We start from the raw sequence: 25,548 nt of genomic DNA, 5'->3' as shown, positions 1-25,548 counted from the left end.
TGTGGCCTGTCTTTTGCAGGAGCTCAGACTGGATGATCATACTAATCTCATCTGGCCTTAAAATTTATGAATGACTCTATGGACTCATCTGCACCGTCCCTAACATGATGTGTTAATAGCAATAGCCATTGGGATCAACCTTTTAAAATGGAAAATGTAAATATCTAGGCAGAGCATGAATGGGGGCAAAAAAGACCCGTTATGACCGAAGCTGTGGCACCGTATATATGGCTGGGGCAGATGGCTTACATCACTGAAACTGTAGTGGAATAATTACCTTGCCTAGAGGTCTCATCATTTTCATACCCACAGAGATGCTAACCCTAATTTTCCATAATCTTCCTGATTTTTACATGCAATTACAAAATTACTAATTCAGGTTTAAACCTATTAAGCTCTCCTGCTGACAAAACAATTCCACCCCCAATGAGTGGCATTAGCGTTGTCGAGCTGCTCACCCCAGCACTTGTCGACAAAACATTTGTCTTTTGGGGTGCGTGTGTGATTTTTAACACTTCTGAACAACAAAATTTTGTCTTTCACTTGCCAGTGTAGACAAAGCCTAATCTAGTCTCTTCCACACTGCAGGAGCTGCAGAGGAGAAGGCTCTCACACCAACAGCATTTGGCATACATTGCGTCCGGTTCTTGTAGGGACCAGTTCTGAAAAGTGCTGAGTACCGTCAGCTCCCATTGACTGTAATGGGGATTCAGAGGTTTCAGCACCTCTTGGAAGCACCCAGCAGCACCTTGCAGGATCAAACTCCTTGTCTGCAGTTAAGGAAGATAAGATAATCATCTGTGGTGCTGTCTCAGTTTGTCTCTTGCTGCTGATCCTCTCAAATCCCTAAGGAGGCCAGTTGCTGAATTGTTTGTGGGGTGCAGGGTAAGGCAGCTCATTAGTGTCCCCTCTCATTAGCGATTGGGGCAGGGAGCTCAGCAATACAAGGCTTACTGGAGGGATTCAGTTAGACTGGGCAAAACTTTTCGACCAAAATTATTTTCTGATGAAAAACAAAGATTCAACAACACCAAACCATTTCATGAATTGGTGTCATTTTTTACCAAATTCCTGAAGGAATTGAAACAAGTCATTTTGAGGATTTATAATTCTAAACAACTCTCAGTTCAACTACATTGAAATACTCAAATCAAAATAAAAGGCTACATTTTGGTTCAAACAAAATCTTTAGTTTGACCCCCAAAATATTTATTTATTTATTACTTTTCAATGTGCCAAATATTTTGAAGAAGTTTTGTTTTAGGTTCAATCCAAAATTATGCACGCTCTTCCCCTCCCTTTCCCCCCCAATTTCAAAATTGGCCACACCCTGAAAAATCCATTATTCACCAGATCTCTATTCAGTGCTCAGTTAACGGAAGATGGAACTACACTGGACTTGAGCTATGAGATAGAAGCAGGACTTAGCTACTCCCAAGCAGCACATGAACAGCTAAGGGCTTCTTAAATATACCTTTTCAGAGAAGAGATTTCATTTCTATTGGAAAGATTTGAGATCTCGACCGTAAAATGGTACAAACTGCCTGGCTCAGTAGAGTCTGTGTAACTGGCACTCGGTGCATATGAGAAGTTCTGGGTGGTCCCTTTGCAAAATATGTTTTACCTCTCCCTATCTCCTCCCCAAAAATACCAAAGGACAAACATTGCTGTGAGGTGTGCCAAAGCGCATCTCAATTTGAAAAGCATTCATCCGTCACCATTGCAGTCCCAAGGCAAATATGTGGTGAAATAAGACCCAGTAGATTCCTGCACATTAAAAAGAGATACAGAGACCCATGACAGAACACCAACATGTGATTCTGCCATAAACATCTCTAGGAGGTCCAGCTCTCTGCAGCACAGTGACAGCCATGAGCGTGTGAGGGCCTCTGAAGCTTGTGGTATATGATGATTCCAGAGAGAGAGGGCTGCTTACACAGAAAGTTGTTAATGAGGATAGGTAATCAAATGGGACTGTTTACTATGTCAAACACATAGGGACATGCTTTTAGCTTGCATTGGACGCCTCCATGCCCTGGAATTGCATCCTTCTGAGAACAGCATGCAGCTGCACACAGGGAAATGCATAGCTGCAAAAGAAATTGGACATTTTTATTCCTCCTCCTAATGTGGAAGGTTGTGGGGGGAAGCACTTGAGGGGCAAATTTAAAAGTGGGGCAGGTTTAGAGTACAGCACAGGCATTTTTTTAAAGGAAGAAAGGCTCTGGGAAAGGTTCCCTGTTTTTTAGACCACCAAAAAGGTCTGCGTATAGCTCTTATGACAGGGGAGCGATCCAAAAATTCCTCAGAATGAAAGGTCAGTCAGAGGAAAATGGCATTCGGGGAGGACCAAGCTTATCACTGACCGAATCATGTGACAGATCCAGAGGCAACACCGCTTGCCATCAGGAGAACCGCATGTGCAGTGTGCCTGCAACAAGCCTCATGACACCACTGGGAAACTATTTTTTTCCTCCCAGCCTAAAAATTTGTCAGGAGTCAAGTTGAATGTTGGCAGGAAAAGGTTTTTGAAGAAGACACTGCTGGGAGGGCCCGATTCCCTCTCCACTGTCCCCAGTTGCCCTGTACCACACATTCTTCCCCAACACTACTTATAGGTCAGTTTTTGACACTTGTGCTCACTTTAAGAAGTACCTTGCTCTGCAGTTGATTTCAGTGTGGTAACTCATGGAGTTGAGGTTTGACTTGGTTTGAGTAAGGTGGCAGAGTCTGCCTTTAACTTTAAAAGAGGACTCTAAGATTTGATGAAAGATGTCAGCTAGCATGTAAACTTGTGTGGATTTTGCCCCCCCTTACTCGTGAAATAAGGTACTATGCCATGTGAGGAAGGGTGGCAGAACTTGGGGCCAGGTCCTCAGCTGGTGTAGCTCCATTAAAGCCTGTGCCCGTAACTGATCACTGACAACGGGAGAATCCCCCAAATGTCTGGAAATGGGGTTAGACTCAGATCAGCCTTCAAAAATTCTGATGACTCTCTGAAGCTTCTCCAAAGTATCCACACCTTTGTAGTTTGTAAAAATTGACTGGACTTTTGAGTTTCTCACAAGAAAAGCTTTGCTTGCAAGACTTCCAGTCCTTAAGGTCCTTGCTGGAAACACACAATGGCAGCTTTTCTTATAGTATTTTGACATCCCTTCCGGAATCAGGGGGGCAATATTACTTGAGAGACCACCTCTCCTATTGGCCTGCTTACAGCAGGTGACAGTTGAGGTGTGTTCTAACTGCCATCGTCTGGAATTTGGCTTTCCAGGACACATGCTCTCAGGTGAGGGTCCCAGCCTTTGGGACTTGTTCACTCTTGGCAGTTCACCAGAACCCAAATCTATTGAACTCCAGGGCCTGACGTGAAGCCTTTAATTGATTTCATCTGGCTTTTGATTAAACCAATTCATTATTTTAGGGCTAGGTCCTGACAACTTTATTCACTTCCCACCAGCATGAATAAGCATGAGAGAATATGGCCCGTAGTCACTATGGTCTGGATTATGGAGCCTACCTTACTCCTGCTGATAAACACTCATGCAGAGAGTCTCATTGCATTTGCTCTTATAAAGAAGTGTGTTCCAGCATGAGAGAGGACTCCAGCACAGATCCCATAGGGGTTGGGTCCTCTAAGGCGCTGGGCCGCTATTGAGAAATGATGACCAGCCTCAAACCCATTGAAGCACAGTGAGGATTGAGGTCACTCAGCACCTCAAGTCATCAGGCCCTGTTAAAACAAGTGTGTCCTTAGGCAGGAACAGAGCACTTATTGATCACGGCTATTTTTGAAATGTTCTGAGAAAGAGGCTGGCTGTTATACTGGTAGGGGCTATAGAAGTTAATAAATCAATGAATCCAATAAAGACAATTATTTAATTAAATGAAGAAATATACTTGAACATTTCAGCTTTGAATTTGATTCTCTCATGGGGGGACAGCTCACGGTGTGGGAGACCTTATCAGTCCCCCTCCCCCGCCCCAAAACGGGTTGGCCTGCCCTTGTATTTATCATTATCGTGCAGCACAGTGTGTACATGTTGCCACATTCCAGGACACCTTGTTATGCATGAAACTATCGCCTTGTACCAGCAGCAAACATTCAGCAGTCAGGCTAGTCCAATGAACTTGTCAAGGGAAGATCGAGGCAATGGATAAAAATATCCCCAAAATTCATCATTTTGCATGTATGCGATGTTAACATGTCAGGATATTCTGCACCTTGTCATTAAGTAAATGCTACCCAGCAAATTTGTTGTGTTCTAGAACCATACTAGTGTATTCTTATGATTCCTGCTGCTGACAAAACCCATCTGGTGACTATTAAAGGGAATTGCTATACATATAAACATAAAAGGATTATAACTCCTTGTTTTAAGTACCAATGCTGTTACTAATTTTGGCTTCAGGATTTGTTATGCTAAAACAACCAGTAGTCTGGGTATCTGGGAACTAGTTCCCCATGACATAAAAAAAGAGGTGGGGGAGGTCTGGGGCAGAGGAGGGAAGGAAGAGAGAAATACAGCTGATTGCCATTGGCAGATTAATGCAGTTGGTTAGAACAAGGTGATAAGAATGTCTAAGTTCTGGATTCAAACCTTCCATGGGCTGATATCTTCTTTGTTGTATCTGTTGTCTGTTTTTTTCACTTTGATTGTAATCTCTTTTCAATAAGTAACTTTTGTTCTATTTGTACAGGGTCCCTATTCATGACCGGTGGCTTGTAGATACTACGGTGACAGAACTGGTTCCAATTATGGTTTTTTTTTTTCTTTCCATTCTTTGTTAGGCCCACCCAGAATTGCTGATAAAGTGATCCACCGGCAGTCTGTGAGGTTAGGAAGAACCATCAAGCTACTGTGTCCGGTAGAAGGTGACCCGCCACCTCTGACTATGTGGATGAAAGATGGACGGACTATCCACAGTGGCTGGACAAGGTTCCGGATCCTGCAGCAAGGACTGAAAATCAAGGAGGTGGAAAGCGAAGACGCAGGGACATACATCTGCAAGGCCACCAACGGCTTTGGCAGTATGAGTGTAAACTACACCCTTATTGTGATTGGTAAGTGCTGCAGGAGGAAATGTAAAGCTTGCCTTTTTCAGTGGTTGCGGAGAAGTTTCATTTCTTTTCACCTGGCAGCGATTGCAGGCCCTCTTTGCTAATCATTTGCTGACCTCCACCTAGCTGGCCCATTCCAGTGTTTGAGGATGGCTAAGGCTAGCTACACTGCTGCACATCTCTGGCATTGCAGTCAGCAGCCACAAGATAAGATTATGGAGTGCCAAAGGTTACAAATAAACAGAAGTGATGCAATAATCGCTAGGGCACAGATCACAACGAATTCCACACAGGAAAGGCTGAGTGCTAAGGAGAGGTCATGCTGATCTTTGTGTTTGCTGCTGGAACAGGGTAGTTTTTAAAACGAATTTTAACAAGCCTATATTAAAGGGCACAACAAAGGGATTTTTGTGCAGTGAGCAGATGCAGACTATGCTAGGAATAAATCTAGCTATGGTGAAACTAGGCACAGCGCTAACACTGGGCAGTAAGGATCCCAAGTTTCCAAAGAATTCCCATCACTGGGGTCAGGATTTAGAATATGTGTGTAGAGGGCCTCTGTCTTTGAAGGAGAGACCACAGGGGCTAGTCTTGCCTGTGTATTCCCCCAAAATTCTCAAGACCTTGGCCCAGATGATGGGAATCCAAGATCACCTGCTGGGTTTGAGTCGATAATTCTGAGGGCTCAGAAGAGGCCTGAATGCCTTTTCCTTCGTTCTCAGTGCTCAGAGCGTCCCCATGAGTTGCTGACAGGAAATGCAACCAGCTCTCCTGAACTGGAGAGAGAGGGCTGGCTAAAACGTGGCATGTTTTAGGGTGCAGAGGGAGGAAAGGTAAGAACTAGAATGTGGGAAGATGCTAGAGGCCTTCACTCACCCACCTGCTCCCTCAGCCAAAAGCGTCCCTAGCCAGCATGAATACTGAGGCCACAACGTCCTACCTCTTTCTCTGCTCATTTTAAACAACCGAGAGCTTCTTGCTGATAAGAGCAGCCTTGCCTGTGAAGACAGAAGAACTCTGTTTGAACTCCAACTCTCTCCTGCCTTGTCTTCCCCAAACTCATGCCAGAAACCAGATTCATGGCTCTTTTCCCAAAAAATCTCTAGGGAGAGGAAAGGGGCTGATCCTGCCACTCTGCAAAGCACTTAGGGGAGGGGAAGACAAAAGACCACTTTTCCTGCCCAGAGGAAGGAGCTGCTGGCCTGACACAAACTAAGCTGCTTATCCGGCCCTCCTGAGGGAGCCCTGCAGGAGAGCATAGAAGGGGAGAGTGCGCCTGGCATCCCTGTCCAGAAAAAGTTTAGAAATAACCTGTGCCTTGCAGAGCTGTTTGCAGAGATGTGCACAGTACGGTAGCCAAAGTGCTGGGAGTAGGGAAGGCACAAGAGCGACTGAGGACAGAATTCTTTAAAAACACCAGCAGGTGGGGCACGTTTCCACATCAGCTCCGTTGAAACACTGGGCACGGGAGTCACAATGAGAGCTGTGTGGTGCTGAGCACGTCTGCAAACCTGGCCCTTACTTAGGTGGCCAAATGGAAGCTGAAGTCTCTTGAAAATCTGGCCCTGAGCTCTTTTGAAATGTGCTCCTATGGGACTTGCCTAAGGTTACCCAAGAAGTCTGTGGCACAGTTAGGAGTTGAACCCCAGCCCTGTGCTTTAACCACAGGGATAACCTTCCCCTAGGATGGAGTCTCTTAGAGTGTCTACACAGCAGCTGGCAGGTGTAATTCCCGGCATAGGTAAACATACCCGTGTTAGCTCTGCTCAAGCTAGTGCCTAAAAATAGAAGTGCAGCATGGATGGCAGCTTGGGCTAGCCTCCAGAGTAGGCACTTGAGAAGTCAGACAGGATTGCACACAGGCGGCTGTTCTGTCCCAAATGGTCAGGGACGCAACCCCATGCTCTAGGTATCCCAAAATCTCTGACTGCCAGAAGCTGGCAATGGGCGACAGAGGATGGATCACTTGATGACTGCCTGTTCTGTTCATTCCCTCTGAAGCATCTGACACTGGCCACTGTCGGCAGATAGGATACTGGCTTAGATGGACCATTGGTCTGACTCAGTTTGGCCATTGTTACATTCTTAGCTTTGAAAAGCTAACAGGCTGCATGACTGAAGAAAACTATCAGCTCCTGGGAGCCAAGCCTGCCAATTCTTTAATGCCTGTAAAGCACCGCACACACCTATAGCATGGCAGGGCCCATAATGACTTTTAAATTTCCTTTGGAAAGAGGAATTGAGCTTGAGGCCTGGGGTCTGTCCAATGTGAAATGCCTGTGTAGTGCCAGGGCTGAGGAAATGAGCACATACTTTCAGGAGCGCTGTGCTGCTAACTGATCTGAGAGCAGCTTTAGAGACAGGCTGAGGGAATTCAGTGACTAGGAGCAGATGATTAGTGACATATGGCTGACAGAAGAGCAGAGCAGGAAGAGGGGATTCCCAGCTGTGGGAATTGTAGGATGAGTCACTGAAGGCACAACAGGGGGAGCAGAATGACATGAAGACGGTAAATAGATAATGGCAAAGGACTAAATTTGCCTCATCTTGTATGTGTGTCCCGGGGGCAGAGACGATTTTCTCATCCCCAGGAAACCTGCCAGAGAGAACGGGCCCCGTTGGGTGCTATGTAGGGCCTGGATAATGTGCCCAGACGTAGCTTCTTCTAGCACCAAAGGAGGATGGCTAGGTTGTTTGCAGGCATGGTCACATCTCCACCTATATAAACTGGGGCTTGTGGGGAGTGCTGCTGAGCCTGGGGTCGCCTAAGCTAATGGTCTCCTAAGCTATTTTGCCTGGCAGTGGGGTGGCATAGGTGTAAATGAGGTCAGATATTGACCAAGCATCACTAAACTCTTCTCTGTCATTGCTGCCCAGGTCAGCACAACGACTGCTGTATGACAGTTGTCTGATTTTATGTTTGCCGGATAGGAGAAATAGTTACAGCTTTACTGTGGATGCTGAATGATATAAGCAGGCACTGTGGTGGGCACCTTGATGGGGGGATTGTAATAGTAATTATATGATTTTTGGAATTCACACTTTGGTGGAGACCTCCAGGCCCCTTAGAGAAGAGAGACCAGGAAATGCTTTAGCAAGGTAGAAGGGCTTGTGAGAAGGGAAATCCTCAGGTAATAGGATTTCAGTAATGTCAGCCCTTGACTGGGACAACAACTGCTCATACACTAAGAGCCAGCTTTGCTTTTGGACATCCACACCAGCTCCTCTTGACTCCATCCTCTGTTTATTGAAACACCTTGTCTCCTTCATCCTTAGTAAAACAATTTTTGTTGCTATTATGGAAAATTAGAGGACCAAGAGCCTTCTCCTTTTCACTCAGACGCAGTTCATCTTCACTGCTCTTCTATACCCCCGACCGCCGAAACGTTATCTGGCCAAAAGTCGCCTGTATCTTTTCAGGCTGACATCAGCTTGTCTGACCATCATACCCTAGTCACCATGGCTCCGTAATTAGGCATCGTTCCCAATGTCTTGCTAATGAGCTCACTGCTTCTACCACTATGTAGTTATACACCGAATAACACTAGTAGTGACTGAAAGATGTTATTATGCAATGGCTGTCTGATGGTCTATGTCCACATCACATCCCCCTTCCACACTAGCATTGGTTCTTTTTTGTTTGTTGGGTTTTTTTTTTACTTTAGCAGCCTCAGCAGAAAGGGCAAAGAGTGAATAGGCTATGGAGAGTTAACTAATCTCTCACCCTTGGAGATGGTATTTTGGCATATTGATGGGGGAGTGCTATGGAGCTTGCATTACCGCTGCCTGTGCTTTACCCATTCTGTGAACCTTTGGATATTGTTCTAGCAACTTACATGGGCTCTAAGGGCCCACCCCAACTCCCATTACAATCTACGGAAAGGCTCTCCTGGATTTTACTGGGAGTTGAATCAGGCCCGAACTGCACTTGTTTGAAAAAAAAACAAATAAACACAGGGGAGGAATGAAAAATCATAGGCCAGGAAATGAGAATTTGGGACTAACGTTGAATTGAAGGTGAAGCAAAACCTCTGAAGATAACAGGCTGCTTTGGTAAGTTGTATCATTGCACAAATTGTATTAATAACAATACTTAGCACAAACACTAGCTAATTAGGCTCTGATCTTTCACCCACTGAAGCATATGGAAATACTCCCATTGACCTCAGTGAGTGCAGGATTGAGCCCACGTGGAATTTAAAAGTGCTAGATATGAAAAAGACAAAACATGTATTGAATAGTGGGGTGCCGAAGCTTGTGGTAGAGTTAAGTGAAACTAGATGATCATAATGGTCCCTTCTGACCTTAAAGTCTATGAGTCTATGAAACGGGAAAAGTTTGTGCCAAGTGCTCATTTGCCGACCTATGTCTTGATACTAATGCTGGCTAAGAATAGCATCTCCTAACGTCTTAGGTTATAGGTTGTATTTGCTCAGTCCATTCTTGATTGTTGATTATTATGTAGCCTGGTCTCAAATGGCTGTCCCTAGACTTCTTCGTTTTATGTTTCAAACTGATTGCTCGTCTGTAAATGCTATTTCCCCTGAAATCAGACATCACCCGAGTATCTTTCCTGCAGAGGTCTGAAAGTCAACACAAGGTACGACTGTGTGATTCTTTCAAAGAATTCAAGTTGGCTCTGAACCTTAATGCATCTGGCAGATGCTGGGGTTTCTTCTTGTGAAAATGCTTTCTGTGTGAAGAGGAGCCTTTGTTTATTTTAGAGATCATGGCAGTGTTTTAAAACCAACAGCTTGTCAGCTGGAGGATGGAGAACAAATTGATGGTGCCGTTTTGTTTGTGCTCCGGAAAGTGCAAACATCATTACGCAGAATGGCCTTTTGAACCATATGGTCCTTTTTTTAAATTAATTTTTTAAATAGCACTTTAAGAATCTTATTTCAGCATTACTCATAATGCCACATATTTATACACTACGGCAGGTGCTCGGATACCATCGTGACGGGTGGAGTGTAAGATCCCAAAAAGAACAGAAAACAGAACAAGAAAGCATCCTGTCACATGAATGTTTACTGTGGGAGAGCTTGAAAAAATTAAAATTCATTTTCACCATGAAAACATGCCGGGTGTTGACATCAGTGGGGCCAGGATTTCACCTCTGTTCCTTATAATAATTCCTTTTAATTTAGCCTTGCAACACCCCTTTGAGGGAGCTAAATGTCATGCCCATGTTATATCTGGGGACACTGTAGCACGGTAAAGTTCAGTGACTTGCTCAAGGTCCTACAAGAACTGGGAGTTAAACCCAGCAACGTGGAATCTCATACCTTTTCTTTCCACTGTATCGCACTCCCTCCCTCCTTTCAAAAGAATGATGGTAGGTTATGGGAAGATCTGCCTTTTGCAGAGATGGCTAAAGAGAGTAACTTTTTGAAGCACATAAACCCCATTATTTAGTGAACTGTGCATGTCTGTCTGTCTCACATGCATAGCTTAGAAGCTGTAGGTGGAAGAGTTGCTTTCAACTCTGTTTCCAATAAGCAACTGCTGACTTCTAACAAAAGGCACTTGTACAGTTCATACTGAAATAATACCTTGCATCGGGAATGTATAGTACAAGTAAAATCCTGTGATTGCTGCTTTATTATTTACTTGTTATTTCTTAGGACAGACTATTTTAAAAAACTGATCAAAAGCAACAGGGAAGTGATGGTTGACAAAGGCTAAACAAGGAGTTGATTCATCAAAACTTCAGGGATCTCCAGTACTTAGAACCTTTTTTTCTCCTCTTTGTATCCTTTGAAAGAAAAGATCTCTTACCCTTCATCATTGTTATTAATTAATATTTATATTCCAGTAGAGTCTAGAGAATCCAGCCAAACTTTTGGGGCCCCTTTCTACCAGGCACTGTACAAAGACATAGTAAGAGAGTACAAACACAAGAGGCTTAGACAGTCAATGGTAGTTAAGCTTCTAAGTGCCTAAATCACTTTTGAAAACAGGATTTAGGCTCCTAAATCAGTTAGGTGTTGCCATGCTGAGTGCAGCAACGCCTAAATACCTCTAAAAATCTGGGCCTAAGATCACATGCTCAAGCTGGGAATTGAGTCCACATCTCTTGTATCCTTAACCAGAAGACAATCTCTCCTCCACCACTTGCTCCAGAGCCTCTTCTTTCCTCTTCTGCCTTTACACAGTCCAATGGCTCCCAATCCTGCTGGAAAGGTATAACAAGTGGGGTTCCACAGGGGTCTGTTTTGGGACCGGCTCTGTTCAATATCTTCATCAACGACTTAGATGTTGGCATAGAAAGTATGCTTATTAAGTTTGCAGCTGATACCAAACTGGGAGGGATTGCAACTGCTTTGGAGGACAGGGTCAAAATTCAAAATCATCTGGACAAATTGGAGAAATGATCTGAGGTAAACCGGATGAAGTTCAATAAAGACAAATGCAAAGTGCTCCACTTAGGAAGGAACAATCTCACACATACAGAATGGGAAGATACTGTCTAGGAAGGAGTATGGCAGAAAGAGATCTAGGGGTAATAGTGGACCACAAGCTAAATATGAGTCAACAATGTGATACTGTTGCAAAAAAAGCAAACGTGATTCTGGGATGCATTAACAGGTGTGTTGTAAACAAGACACGAGAAGTCATTCTTCCGCTCTACTCTGCGCTGGTTAGGCCTCAACTGGAGTATTGTGTCCAGTTCTGGGCACCGCATTTCAAGAAAGATGTGGAGAAATTGGAGAAGGTCCAGAGAAGAGCAACAAGAATGATTAAAGGTCTTGAGAACATGACCTATGAAGGAAGGCTGAAAGAATTGGGTTTATTTAGTTTGAAAAAGAGAAGACTGAGGGGGGACGTGATAGCAGTTTTCAGGTATCTAAAAGGGTGTCATCAGGAGGAGGGAGAAAACTTGTTCACCTTAGCCTCTAATGATAGAAAAAGAAGCGATGGGCTTAAATTGCAGCAAGGAAGATTTAGGTTGGACATTAGGAAAAAGTTCCTAACTGTCAGAGTAGTTAAACACTGGAATAAATTGCCTAGGGAGGTTGTGGAATCTCCATCTCTGGAGATATTTAAGAGTAGGTTAGATAAATGTCTATCAGGGATGGTCTAGACAGTATTTGGTCCTGCCATGAGGGCAGGGGACTGGACTTGATGACCTCTCGAGGTCCCTTCCAGTCCTAGAGTCTATAATCCTTTTTCCCAGTGAACAGGCCTTGCTGACCCCAGTAAGTTGCTACACTGCTCATATCCAGGTCCCCTTTGAGCATGGGCTCTGGATTCCAAACATCCAAGAATCCCATTCTAATCCACCTCCGCAGGAAATGTAAGGAAATAAAAGCAGGTAACCAATAGAAGTAGAAGCTACAGTTTACTCTCATAGCCAAGCTTAATAGATTTTGTGGCTTACCACAAGATCTGGGATGGCAATTACAGTGCAGACAGATTTATAAACGGTGGAAGAAGAGCTCTTTTTAATCAGTATTAGCATTCTAGTGATTAAGTACATAGTTCCTTATCCCAAAGAATTATCTGTTGACCATCAAAAACAAATGAGCTGTACACCCTACAAGGGTTATTTATATAAATATCCCCATGAAATTGTTCTCTGGCTGTCCACTGAAGTTTTTTTCTTACTGAATCGATCCAGATGGGCCATTTGCCAGCTCATGATCTGTAGTTATCAAAAGGATCTTTGTTTTTGTCTTTAAACTGTGCAATCATGCAGATTTCTGGCTGTGAAAACTGCTGCACACTCAAATTTCCTTCACAAAGGCAGGTAGAGGGGGTAATGCCTCTGATACGCCACTGCTCAGATAGCGGCTCTGACCGTAAATGCGAGAGCAGGGGCTGCTCTGTTTAAAAAAAATAAAATAAAATAAAATTCAGCCAACTCTACTCAAGACCTACTGCTATCATAGTGCCTATGGGAAGCTGCCAACCCCACAGGGGCCCTGGGGAAAATATAGCTTGGGATCATGTAATTAAAGACTGTATCATAATACATACAGACAAGGGGAAGTGAATTAAGGTTGCACAGATGACCTTAATTCTGGCATTGCCTAACTTTTGAGTGAATGCTTGACTGTGCAACATTAATACAGTTTGTGGGTAATTTTCCTAGGATTTTTGAAAGGCATACTGAAAAAAACAAATCCTGTCATATGGAATCCTATTGATACACACATGGTTCCTCAGGAAGGGTGGAACCTTGCCAGTGCACAGGATCCTGGCTCTTGAGCTAAAGGAGTAACTGATAGCAGTAGCAGGTAGTCATCCTGATGTGGACCAGTCACTTGAAGGGGATGTGAAATGCACTTAGTTGCTGACAGCAGAGGAATGGTGAGACTCAGAAATGTTGGGATCTGTATTAGGTTCTGGAGGGAAGTGTTCTGTAACTTCTGCTCCATTCCCTCTAGACTGCCCCCGTGCTGTCTCCTCACTGCTCTTGGCTGCTTATCCCAGCCTCACCCTTCCCCTCTCACACAGCTCATCCCAGTCTCCTTGTCCAGCCAGTCCCAGTCTCTCCCTCCCTGCACTCCTTATCCCAACCTATTCCCTCCTGCACACGTGTCTGGCTCTTGTCCAGTCTGTATTCATGTCAAACTGATTTTTCCTCTAGGGAAAGCATTGAGAGCAAAAGAAAGCCAGTCTCCCTGCTTTCACTTGTGGTTCCTTGTGCCACAGCAGCTGGGGCCAGCAATTTCACGGAAAATTCTGCTCAGCTATGTAGCCCCAGGATGGAGCATGCTCAGTACAGACAGCATCTTCAGAAAATCTAGCTGCCAGGACCTCTTAACCCAAACAGTTAAAGTTTGGCAAAATTATAAATAACTGAACGCAAGATTTTATACTGGGAAGTGTTGGACAACCTTCACACTCGGCCTATAGTAACAAATAATATCACTTTGCCCACAAGTCGGATCATTCTTTGAAGGGGAGATCTCCAATGAACAGCTGGGTGCCATAGGAAGTGATGATATTAAATATTTACACTGCGGCACAGCCATCTCTTTCACTGAAGTTAAACACAGGGAGCTTTTCAATAAGAAAATACTATGGGCCAAATCCTGTGATCTCTACCGACATTGCAGCATAGGCTGCTATTGCTACAGGTGATAGCCCAATAAAAATGTTAGCAGACTTTAGTTGTTTGATCAAATACTTGAAGCTCAATATAGTCCTTTATTTATCTTTGAATATGTACATTTATTACCCTTTTATTACCCTGTTTAGAGATCTACCAGGTAGGGATGGCAGAATTATCTGGGCCTTGCCATTCTCAGTACACACAGAGCTGTGTAAGTTGCTAGTTTCCCTTAGGGTCTGCAGCATGACCAACTTAATCTTGCTATGAGGCATCCCAGCACAACTTCAAAACAAGATCAACATTTAACCCCAAGAAGCAGCTGCTCTTGTGTTTTTCTTTTCATCTCAGCCTGTTGTTTTTGTAGTCTCACTTCTTCGGTTTTATGTGGAGGAAGATTGCGGTGAAGAATCCATCACCTTTCTGTTCACATCCTCCTCCTCTTGGCAGCTTGACTCCCTTATAGTGTGTCCCATACCACTCATCCACTGTCTGTCTAATGACCTGTAAAATCACGTTATGGAAGGTGGGAGGTTAAAAACAGCCAGTTGTCATAGACCTCTCTGAGCCCTTGGAACCATCAGTTTTGCTATTGAATGTCTAAGATCTGTCTGCTGAAAGTGATTGTGTTGAGAATCTTTAGCGGCCTTAGAAGATTTATGCGGCCTTTAAAGTAGCTTTATCCTGACTGGCCAGCTGCTATTTTTTTTTTTTTTTTACAACTTTTCCAAGACCGGTCTCTTTGATAAACAGGACTCTGTGAAAAATTTGCATTAAAGAGCCTTTAAAAAAGCAAAAACAAAAACCAGTCAATGTAGGTAACCAGGGGAAAAAAACCATGGCAGTGTATGAATGGACACTTATTCTAGCATGGTTCTCACTGCTTATAATACTAGACAATCCTGTATGAAAAATAGAGTACAGTAAAATATGGTTTGCATTACAGTTCTCTGATGAAGTCATCAATCTGTGTAGAAATCATTTATAGTACAAAAGCTGTGAAAACATTTGTAGCCCAGAGTCAGGTGCCGTCAGCCATCTTTGAATAGCATGACAAATGCATTTATAGTTGGGTTTTGGCCTCTTAGCAAACTCTGGGGACCAAAGAGAGATGTACTCAGCAATAACTTGTGAATCAGTGTTGAGTCAGCAATGCACACACCGAGGACACTTTTAATGCTAAGCAGAAAACTGACATGAGTCAACACTTGACAAAGATGCAGGATTTGTATTTCAAAAACAAGAGTGGTTTAGCTTTCACAGAGTTAGTACTTAATTTTTTCAGACATCGACTCCAGCATAAAATGTGAAAGGCAGTCTGTGCAGCATGGGCACAATTACACACCATGTAATCACAACTAATAATGATTTTTGTTATGTGAAAATGAGAAACTTCTTGCTATAGTAAATAGTAACAACATTTTCATCTTTAATTTGCTGTGACCATAATCTGTGCTGGTGCCAACACCCACCAATTAACACCTGGTGAGGATCTGGCCCCATTAATTCACTGACAGTAATGGTTGTGTTGCTAATTAAAGCCCAGATTGTTTATGGCTTTTGGGAGCTGAGCAGAAGAGGGTGCCTTAAATCGCCACCCAAGATCCTGGCAGTTGAAGTAATTGCAGAAGGAGTGATACAGGCTAGTGCCCTGTAGGCTCCGCTTTGTCACAGCAATCCATCTGCACAGATCCAATTGCAGAGCTAGGAGAAGGAACTCATCTTTTGCTGAGAATGTGACATCAGATGTATTGCTAAGAGAAAGTATGTTATGCATCAGGTACAAAGAGTAAACCAAATTCTGGCCTGAGTTCTGCTGGAACTCATCGTGTTGATCAGGGGACTGAAAAATACTCAGTATGGACGTTTGAGTGTTTTCACATTTTATTATGAACTTAACTGACTTGTATTGCTAAAAACCTCCCCATGCTTCCCAAAGCTTTCACTAGGAAATGGAGTTCCTCCTCCTGTCAAAATGACTCATCATGGTCTATTATTTGCATGGCAGTAGTGCCTAGAGGCCCTGAACTGGTCCCATTGTCTAGGCACAGCAGAAACATAGGCTGGGATATTTGTAAGTGCCTGAAAGAGTTAGGTGTCCAACTTCAGTTGAATTTCAGTAGTACCTCATTCCCTTAGGCTCCTCTGGAAAAAAAGCCAGACACATTCCCTGCCACAGCGTGCTAAATCTTTAATTTGAATTTTTCCAAGTGGAGGTACCCTCTTTGTTGAATTTCCTGGGAAAGAAAAGAACAGGAGAGAAATCATCTGAAACCAAAAGGTAAATATTGCTGGAAAAAATGTCTCACCAGCTTCAGTGGTTTCAATGAGTGTCGCACACATGGATCTGCAATCCATATATGGCTCGTATTATTTTGTTGCTGAAAAGCTCTTTCTGCGTAATGCCTCTGAAAGAGGTTATTATGCCACAGTGTCAATATTAACTGTAGCCTTTCCAAAAATGGCACTGACTAAAAATGTATCAACAAGCCATTCCATTGACGACTCCATGTGAATGGGTGTGTGATGCTGGAAAACACCATGCCTGGGTTACAGTAACGTGTCTTGCAGCTCCAGATCCAATAATGTGTCTCGGTGCTAACACACTATAATGTCCACATTTTTTACAAAATCTTTTTTTTTATTAGTTTCATTTGATTTTCTAACATACTTTACAGTATGCTCATCAGTACATCATGTGCTAGCCAACAAAGGCCCCACTGTTTCAAATAGACGTCTTTTTCTTTCCCCATCAAGCTGTAACATAGAAGCCAAGTTTGGAAGGTGACAACACCTGTTCACAATTTAAAGGAAATTAAAAGATTTTTTTCCATGGATATAAGCATGAAAATCGTACATATATGTATGTATATATAATTTCCCCCTGCATACTCCATCCTGCGGTAGAGGATTGCAGGCCAGAGCTGCAGTCAGTGTACATTTAAGGCATGCAGACCATATGAGTGCATTTAGCCCACAGTCCTTTGCAGATGCTTTGGAGCGTGTGGCTGCTGCTGTTTCCATACAAATATCAAGCTGCAGCTCTGCTGTGTGATTATTTGTTTGGAATGAAAGCATTACGCAGTGTCAAGAGGGCTGACATTAAAAGTGTGTTTCATCTGGGCAGTTTATGGCTTCCTTCTGTTAGCTGATATAAATAGAATTAGCCCCTGGTGCATACTAGTTTGTGGTGGACATTTCACTTCTTTTGCTTGGTGTATTTCAGGGTAAAAATCATTTTGCCTCTTATTTTATTGAAAGACTTTATTAATCTCAAACTTCTTTTGGAAAAAAACAACCAACCAACAGGCCAAACACCCACCAAGCACAACCCTCCATGCAGATGATGGATAAGAACCTCAGTTCGTGTCTGTGAAGTTGCACTAATTTGCACCAATCTGACCACATCTGTTTACCGATGCTTAGCAATGGCCTAGATCGTTCCTGGTCCTTGCAAGTTGTGTGTGTGGATAAGATGGGAGGGGCAGAGGAAGGGACTTGAAGTTGCTGACCAAAGTTCTGACCCAGCTGCTGTCCTGAGCTAAAGGACCGCTATTGCCTAATGCCCAAAGCAGTGCTAACCTCTTCAAAAGGGACAAGGAGGGCAGCCACAGCCTCACCCTATTCTGAACTCCCTGCCCTCCTGATTATGCACAGTTCCTTTATTTTGTGAATGGGATGACAGCCCCTTAACAGCTTTGCTTTCCCAGAATGAGCGGGAGTGCAGCCTGCATCCTCTTCCATGGTGGCCCAGCAGTTCTTCTCCCTGGGGGGGTTCTGCGGACATTGTGCTAACAGGAGTCAAACACTATGATGGACCCCAATGCACAAATTCAAGATGGTTCTTTCCCCGCAGCTTTAGGATGCCTCCCATCTGCCCAAGATGTCCATCCTAATCTGTGTTCCCCTCTGCTTCCTCTCTGCTCCACCCTCCCATTCTGCCTCCTCCCACAAGCCTTTGATGCCTTTGCCCCTCTTCTTCCTGTCCTCAAACTCCTTGAAGTGTCTATCCCTCTCCTCACCTGTTCCCTGTTTTCTTAAACTACTCCTTGATAAAAGCAAGCTGCATCGGCCATCTGCCACACCTCTGGGTGGCTGGCTGCCCATCCCTCATGTGCTGATCCTGTGACTGGCTGCTAAATAGGCTGCCATGGGAGAGGTGTCTATGTACTGCTGAAAGGGTGCAATAGGCAGACAGTTGTGTGGGCAAGCAGCATTAAAGGAGCAGCAGAAGATTTGGCAACTTTTCCTCACCCCCGTTGTTCTCTGTTTTTCTCTCCAGCATCCCTAATGCTTCTGCACTGTCCTTCCTTCCCTTCACAGTGACCGAATGGGGAGCAGCTCTTGTGACTTGAATTTTCTATCCTGTGCCATCACTAGCTCTTGCAGTCCCTTCTGGTGACAGATACCCAAGTACAGCTGAGGCTGCTGGGCTGGATACTTCCTGAGCACAATACTTGCAAGAGCTTTCAGCAGGGCACATGCTGACATGTTGCCGCCTACCCAGATACAGTGACTGAACCCTCAGATTATATCTCCTGTAGTCATACGTACCCAATATATCCTGAATACAGTGAGTAATACCATTTAATCACATTTCACTGTTGGCTCCATCAAGTAACTGAGAAGTGCCCAGCAGGAAGGTTTGTAGATCAAGGTACAGTATGTAATGCTTACTGATTGTATAATTAGAAGCACTCAGCCTGGTTAATTTATAGAGTGTGAATTGCCTTTGCTGATTTAAGAGAGACTGTCTCTTTGACTTACACTCTTGTGATCCGTACATGTAAGCATGTTACCATGAAAAAGTGTGATGCTGAGGAAGTGTATTATTTCATTTCTCTTGCTCTGGTTTTGTACTTTTTCCATGCTGTCTCTGGCATTCAGTTTAAGAAAAAGATGGGAAATAAAGGAGGAGAAAAAGTCTGGCAATTAGCATAAACCTATTTTTAAATATTTTTTTGTGTGTGTTCAAGAACAGAGAGAACATATTCTGTGTTGTACTCACTGAATAATATCATTATGCTAGAATGCTGCTTGCTTTGTAATAATACAGATTTCATAGAAGTCTGGAGTGTTTACATTATACACTTTTTGGCAATAAATCTGGAAAAGAAGCGGGGTGGGGGAAGAGACCAACATTAATCCCAAGAGCTCTGAAACTCACATGCCTTCTTAAACGTACCCTGTTAAAGACATTAAGTCCCTTGCAAACATCCATCTATCAGCAGTCGAGAATTTATAAAAGGCGCACGTTGTTCTGAACTCCCTGCCCTACTGATTATGCACAGTTCCTTTATTTTGTGAATCGGATGACAACCCCTTAGCCTGGCAATGATGACAGATTTATGTATTTTAACACTCAGATACTGCTATATTTGTTAACGGCTTCCAGACTCCAGCGGTGCTGCAACCATAGTTTATTTTCATTGTCATTTTCACTGATTTTTAAGGTGTCCTGCTGCCGCAGCCACTGTAAGCCGCACTGCTGCTGAACTCAAAGGTTGAGATGTCAAGATGTTAAGAGCACAAGGCACCATCCTCAAACTGCTTCCACTTGTAAAACGTCACTTTCACTCTGGTTGCGCTGACAGGTTAGAACCTACTGCTCTCACTGAAGCCAAGCAAAAGAGAGAGAGAGAGAAAGCCCAGAAGAGCAGTAAAAGGAGTCAGATAACATAGAAATTACCCCTTCCCTCCTTACCTCCATGATGTATTTTGCAGCTATCAAATTAACGTTTTAAAGAGGGCCTCCTTAGAAACCACAGGAAAAGTGAAGAACATAAGTATACCCTTTTGAAAACCTAACTGTTAAAACACTATGCGGGTCAACACCTTTCTCCTCTACACAATGCAGGAGCCTGTGATCTCTCTTTAGATATTTGAGTTGCCATCTTATATGAATGACAGTACAATAAGGAGACAAACAGCGAAGAACAATGCTCCTGTTTAAACACAGCTTAAATTATTAACAATCCATGCACAGAAAATGTTTTTGTTGAGATTAAAGGGAAGCGAGTGGTTTTTTTCATAGCAGAAGGTCCAGCGCAGCAAAGACATTAGTAATCTCTCCTTCCATCCATCTTGTAACTAATACATGACTGTGCGTGTGTTGTGCTCCCTTATTTCAGGGAAATCACTGTTTCCAGGCTTGCAAGGAAAAAAAATTATCTTTTAATGTCAGCCAAACCCCAAGGTTTGAGTTTTATGTCACACAAATAATCAAAGCAATTCTTTGTGACGCAAATGGCTTTTACTACTAATTCATTGTTTCTTCGCAACCTTTTAAAGTCAGTGGGGCTGTTCTCTTGCTTAAAGTTAAGCAAGTGCTTAAGTGCTTTGTTGGATGGGGACCACAGTGTTTTGCACTGTACAGGAGTGAGTCCTACATCACAATAATATTCTGACGGGGGGGGGAGAAAGAGCGGGGGACCCCCTCGCCCCATGATTGGGTTTCCTTCTGCGCACTAGTAAATGACCCTCATTGTAAAGGGAGGCCATGTGCTTTTGTTTTAGATGGAATAATTTGTAATGTTATTTCTTCTGAAAGGCCTTTAAAATAAACAGAGATCCACATCTCATTCTGTCTGACCCAAGCAGCCAGGAGAGAGAAGAGCCTGTGACAATCCCCGCCCATTTGTTGGCTGGGGAATGGCAAAGGGGTTGGTTCTACTTCACATGCAGCCTGGAATTCCCAGACCTGCCTGTTGCTCTCTCCAGAGAAATCCCAGGAATCCAGCAAAGGAGAGGAATGGCGCCTCCTCAATCCCCCGCACAGCCCACTGTTTGTGCTGTGTTTGCAGCGTCTCCTGACAACTGCAAGCCCACTTCAGCTTCTCCTGGTAGCCACTGTGCACTTTGGCAGAGGAAACACCTCACTGAGGAGCAATTTATGGGAATTCTAGCTAGGAATCTGCCCTGTTTCGGGATGCTGCTTTTGTTTGAAGACGATTTCATTAGCCCTTTTCCTCCCCAGAAGCTTGGGAGATGAAGCACTTGTCAGCTGTGGCTGTTGTGAAAAGTAAATGACGCCAAGGATGGGCTATTTATCATTTTTTGAGAAGTCAGGCTGTGCCTCCCTGTCTTGGATGTAAACAATGGCCTAGGCATGTGTTCTATTCTGACAAATGTATTTCTGAGACGCAAGTAGCCTTATATTTGTTGTGGCTTATTAGTTGGATTCATCTACTGGGGATCCAGCAGCCTGGACCGGCCAAGTACATTTTTAGAATAAATGGGGAGATGCCAAAGAAACTATTCTAGTGCATGTAGAGGGGCCACTCTTACAAATGCTGCCTCAGGTATGTCTACTGTGCCAGCTGACTTGGGCTTGTGGGGCTAGGAGTAAGGAGCTGTTTAATTGCAGTGGAGACATTCGGACCCTGCAAGGTGGAAGGATCCCAGAGCTCAGGCTTCAGCCCAGGCTCGAATGGCTACAATTAAACAGCCTCTTAGCCCAAGCCCTGCAAACTGAAATCAGCTGGGATGTCTAATTGCAGTGTAGATATACCTTTGGAGAAATAACTACTGTCCTCTGTACTGCCCTAGAGTAATTTTAGAAAATTCAGTGTTGGCGCGTGAAAAACATGTCAAGAGACGTTCACAAGGGACCAAACTGGTGTAACTCAATGGAGTAATACACCAGCAGGGAATTTGGTGCAAGGTGTTCTCAGTACCTGTGATTTTCACACGTACACCAAAGGCAGCTTATGTCTTTTCATGTGTCAATTCTATTCTCCATAACACTATAGGCATGGACTATATCAGTTAATCAGTACTAATTAATAACATAGAAGGTGGAGAGCTGTGCTGTGTGTTGTGCCTCCTGAGAGATGCCACCCAGAAGGATTTAAGGCATATTTGTGCCCCCAGATTCTGGGCTGCGTGTAGGCCTGAAAGAATGCCTGGTGTAAGTTAGAGCTGCCCCTGGGACTGTCTATGGGCTGTGCTGGGAACCAGAATACCTGGAGCACTGAACATTGAAAGCATACACTTTGGCCAATCAGGGGAGCAGAGTACGGCTGCTCCCCTCATCTCCCCCAGCCAGTTGTAGTTCCTTTACAGCCCCTGTACAATGGCAGCAGCATATAGGGGATGCAGTAGGGGCCAGAATTCTCCCCAAAGAGTATTGTCACCTATTAATAGATTACAGGGCTCAAAGAGCAGGAGCACTATACTACTGGGTATAATCCATGCCCATAACTGCTATAGATTTCAATGGGAAATCAGTAGAGTTACTCATATGAAATGGATCTGGAGCCAATGGAGGTCAGGAGTGAATTACACTGGCAGAGCTGTATGGTGAAACTTTCCCAGTACCTACCTGCCCACACCGTGCCTCATTGTATCTAGTGCTTGCACTAAAAAAATGTGCCATGCTTATCTAAGGAAAAGCACTGTAATTGTATAGGGGGTTGGGAGAAAGTAAGGGGGAGGGAAAATGTTTGGAAGGAGAGGGAGAGGAGGAGAGACAGATGGTAGGAACAAAATGGGAGTGAATCTTTTGTATCTTTCCTTTTTTTTACTGCAGAGACATTAAAAGCTTAATGTTTTAGGAGCATCTTCTTCCTTACAAAAGCTGGCAAAGGATGGGATTCAGTATGAGTCTGGCAGATTGATTTACAAACTCGCCTTACGAACTCATGCTGCTTAAACATACCAGAATGTGACAATTAAAGCCAACATCTGGAATTCATTGGTGGAGCAGATCCTAAGTAAACATTCAATGAATGTCCATTTCCTTAGCATTGGATTTCCTCTGGCTACCACAGCTTAACTGGTGTCATCCTGTCAGATACAGCTGATGATAATAGCAGAGCAAAATGTGAAGGTAATGAGCCAGACCTGTTTGTTCCATCCTTTAGCAGCAAAACCAAAATAAAGCAGGGCTAGAGACACTACTGTGACTTGCACCGCACTGGAGAAGTCAAAACAAATGAAACATACAAAACAGAGGTGTCAGTGAATTAAAATCTCATTCTGACTTTGTGAGAATGTTTTGGCATTTCTGATTTGTCAGAATATTTACTTTTTCATGCTGTTCCTCCCCCATTCTTTCCTCTCCCGTCTTGTGGAACTGAGCGGTAGCTCTCAAACTTCTACCCTCAGAGAGGGCATTAAAAAGAAGATAATGTTGTACTTAAAACTCATTAGCCCACCAGTTTTCACCTCTGTTTCCCTTTGTGGGCCTCTCATTGCTCAGTGCTTTCAAAATTTCTGGTCTTCAGCGGGACTTGATTGTGTCATGAACCAGATCCTGCCATTTTACTAGCGTCACATTGGGATTTGAATTTGGCACAAGCTTGAGATGCACACATGAGTCAAAGTTCTGGATGTGTAATGTCAGTGCGACTCACTCAAGTCTGTACAGGGGAGATTTTCAAAGGCACAAACAGTGGTTAAGTGCCTAACTGCCCCTTGTGCATCTGAAAGTCTCCACCTGTGGTTTAAACTTGCCCCCCACTCCCTCCTCCCCTCCAAAAAAAAAAAAAAAGGAATTGGCATAATTTTTCTCAATGGTATAACTCCCATTGACTTCAGGGGGAAATGACTCAGGCCAGTGCTGAGCCTGTCATAACATTTTTTCCCAGATCTGGACCTTAGCGTCCAAAATATGGGTGTTAGCATGAAAACCTCCAAACTTAGTTACCAGCTTGGAACTGGTAAAGCTGCCACCAGCCAGGAATTATACAGTGCCTAGCTCACTGTGGTCTCCCCAAAACCTTCCCTGGGGGACCCCCAGACTCAGATTCCGTGAGTCTCACAACAAAGGGAAATAACCCCTTCCCCTTGTTTCCTGGTTACTTGCTCTCAGGCTCCCCTCCCTGGACGAACCGAGGAGATTCCCTGCTTCCAGTCCTGGAAACACAAGTACCGAGAGTGCTAATCTCTCTTCCCCCTTACCCTGAGGGTATGCAAAGTCAGGCTTAGTAAATCTAACACAGAGATTTTCCCCCTGACTTCTTCCTCCCACCAATTCCCTGGTGAGCTGCAGACTCAATTCCCTGGAGTCCCCACTAAAGAAAAACTCCAACAGATCTTAAAAAGAAAGCTTTATATAAAAAAGAAAGAAAAAGACATTAAAAATAGTCTCTGTATAATGGTGAAAATATACAGGGTCAATTGCTTAAAAGAAAATGAATAAACAGCCTTATCCAAAAAGAATATACTTCAAAACACTCCAGCAACTACACACATGTAAATCCAAAAAAACAATATGAACCTATTGTCTTACTATCTTTGTACTTACAACTCGGAAACAGAAGATTAGAAAGCCTAGAGGTAGGAAGATCACTCTCAGAGCCGAGAGGGTCAGACACAAAACAAAGAACAAAGAACTCACACCCCAAAACTTCCCTCCACCCAGATTTGAAAAAGTCTTGTTTCCTGATTGGTCCTCTGGTCAGGTGTTTCAGGTTACTCCTTTCCAGGTGAAAGAGACATTAACCCTTAGCTATCTGTTTATGACAGCGCCCTTTCAGAAATCCCACTCTTTCTGCCTCCTGTCATTCGATGCTTCGATAGTGATTGATAGATTGCCTGTCTATCCTTTCTTTACTGGAGAAGTTGACCCGGGAGGCAGAAACACTGAAGTTAGTTATAGGAAGCCCCTGAGAAAGGCTTCTTTTGAAAATGACCTACTTCAGGCTGCCTCTGAGAGCATTAGGAGCAGTAAGATATTTAGAACCTGATTTGCAGAGGTGCTGAGCACCCACAGCACCCTCTGCCTTCAGTAGGAGTTGAGGCTGCTCAGTGCATCTGAGCATTAACCCCCCTGTCAGGCGTGGCTGCATGAGTAGGAATTCTTTTTCAGACTAACTAGGTCAGGAAAGCCTTTGAGTTGGCATCACATCTACATCCCCTGTCTTTGGGGCTTGAGTCTTTTGATCCCCAGGTAATCGGGTGGCTAAATACAGCCTTTAAATGATAAGACTTTTTTGAAGCCTTCTGGGGCACTTGTCTTAACATCTCTTTCTCCCTTTCCCTTAAGGTCTCACCAGATATCTCCACCCTGTTCTCTTCACCAAATTCATCGAGGATTTTTTTTTCTTTTAATTTTTGTTAGGGCCAGCAATCTAAATAAGGGCTGAGCCCACAGTGACGTAATGGTGGTCCATATGACAACAAATACCAGTCTACCAGCCATTGCAACACTTTTCCTCCCAGAGTTTTCTCTGCTTTGTGTCCATTCTCCATGCTGGGTCAGATGACATTTGTGAGCCAGTGAATGTTTGTTTGCAGTGACTGGGAGGGCTTGTTTTCCCAGCCAGTAAGCCAGTTCCTGTGCGATAGAATGCAGTTCTCATCACAGCTGAATTGATAAGAATTAATCTTACATCTTTGACCCACACTGAGGTTGCAGCCATGGTCTCCAAACTCAGTGGTCATTTCCAGGGCAGTAGGGATGGTACTAGGTAGCAGCCTATCT

At 43.8% G+C, this 25,548-nt stretch overlaps 1 protein-coding gene across 1 annotated transcript in view; it reads left to right on the top strand.

Moving 5' to 3' along the window:
* The window catches only part of LOC127047405 (fibroblast growth factor receptor-like 1), a 143,537-nt gene extending 118,362 nt beyond the window's left edge, over nt 1–25,175 (top strand). Inside the window, exons 3-4 of the mRNA XM_050945519.1 lie at nt 4,790–5,062; nt 25,111–25,175. Coding sequence (XP_050801476.1) covers nt 4,790–5,062; nt 25,111–25,175 — 338 coding nt within the window. The remainder of the gene's footprint in view (nt 1–4,789; nt 5,063–25,110) is intronic.
* The last annotated feature ends 373 nt before the right edge of the window (nt 25,176–25,548 follow it).

The sequence above is a fragment of the Gopherus flavomarginatus genome, chromosome 3 (assembly GCF_025201925.1).
Source record: "Gopherus flavomarginatus isolate rGopFla2 chromosome 3, rGopFla2.mat.asm, whole genome shotgun sequence".
NCBI classification, from domain to species: Eukaryota; Metazoa; Chordata; order Testudines; family Testudinidae; genus Gopherus; species Gopherus flavomarginatus.
This window is presented reverse-complemented; position numbering and strand designations above follow the sequence as displayed.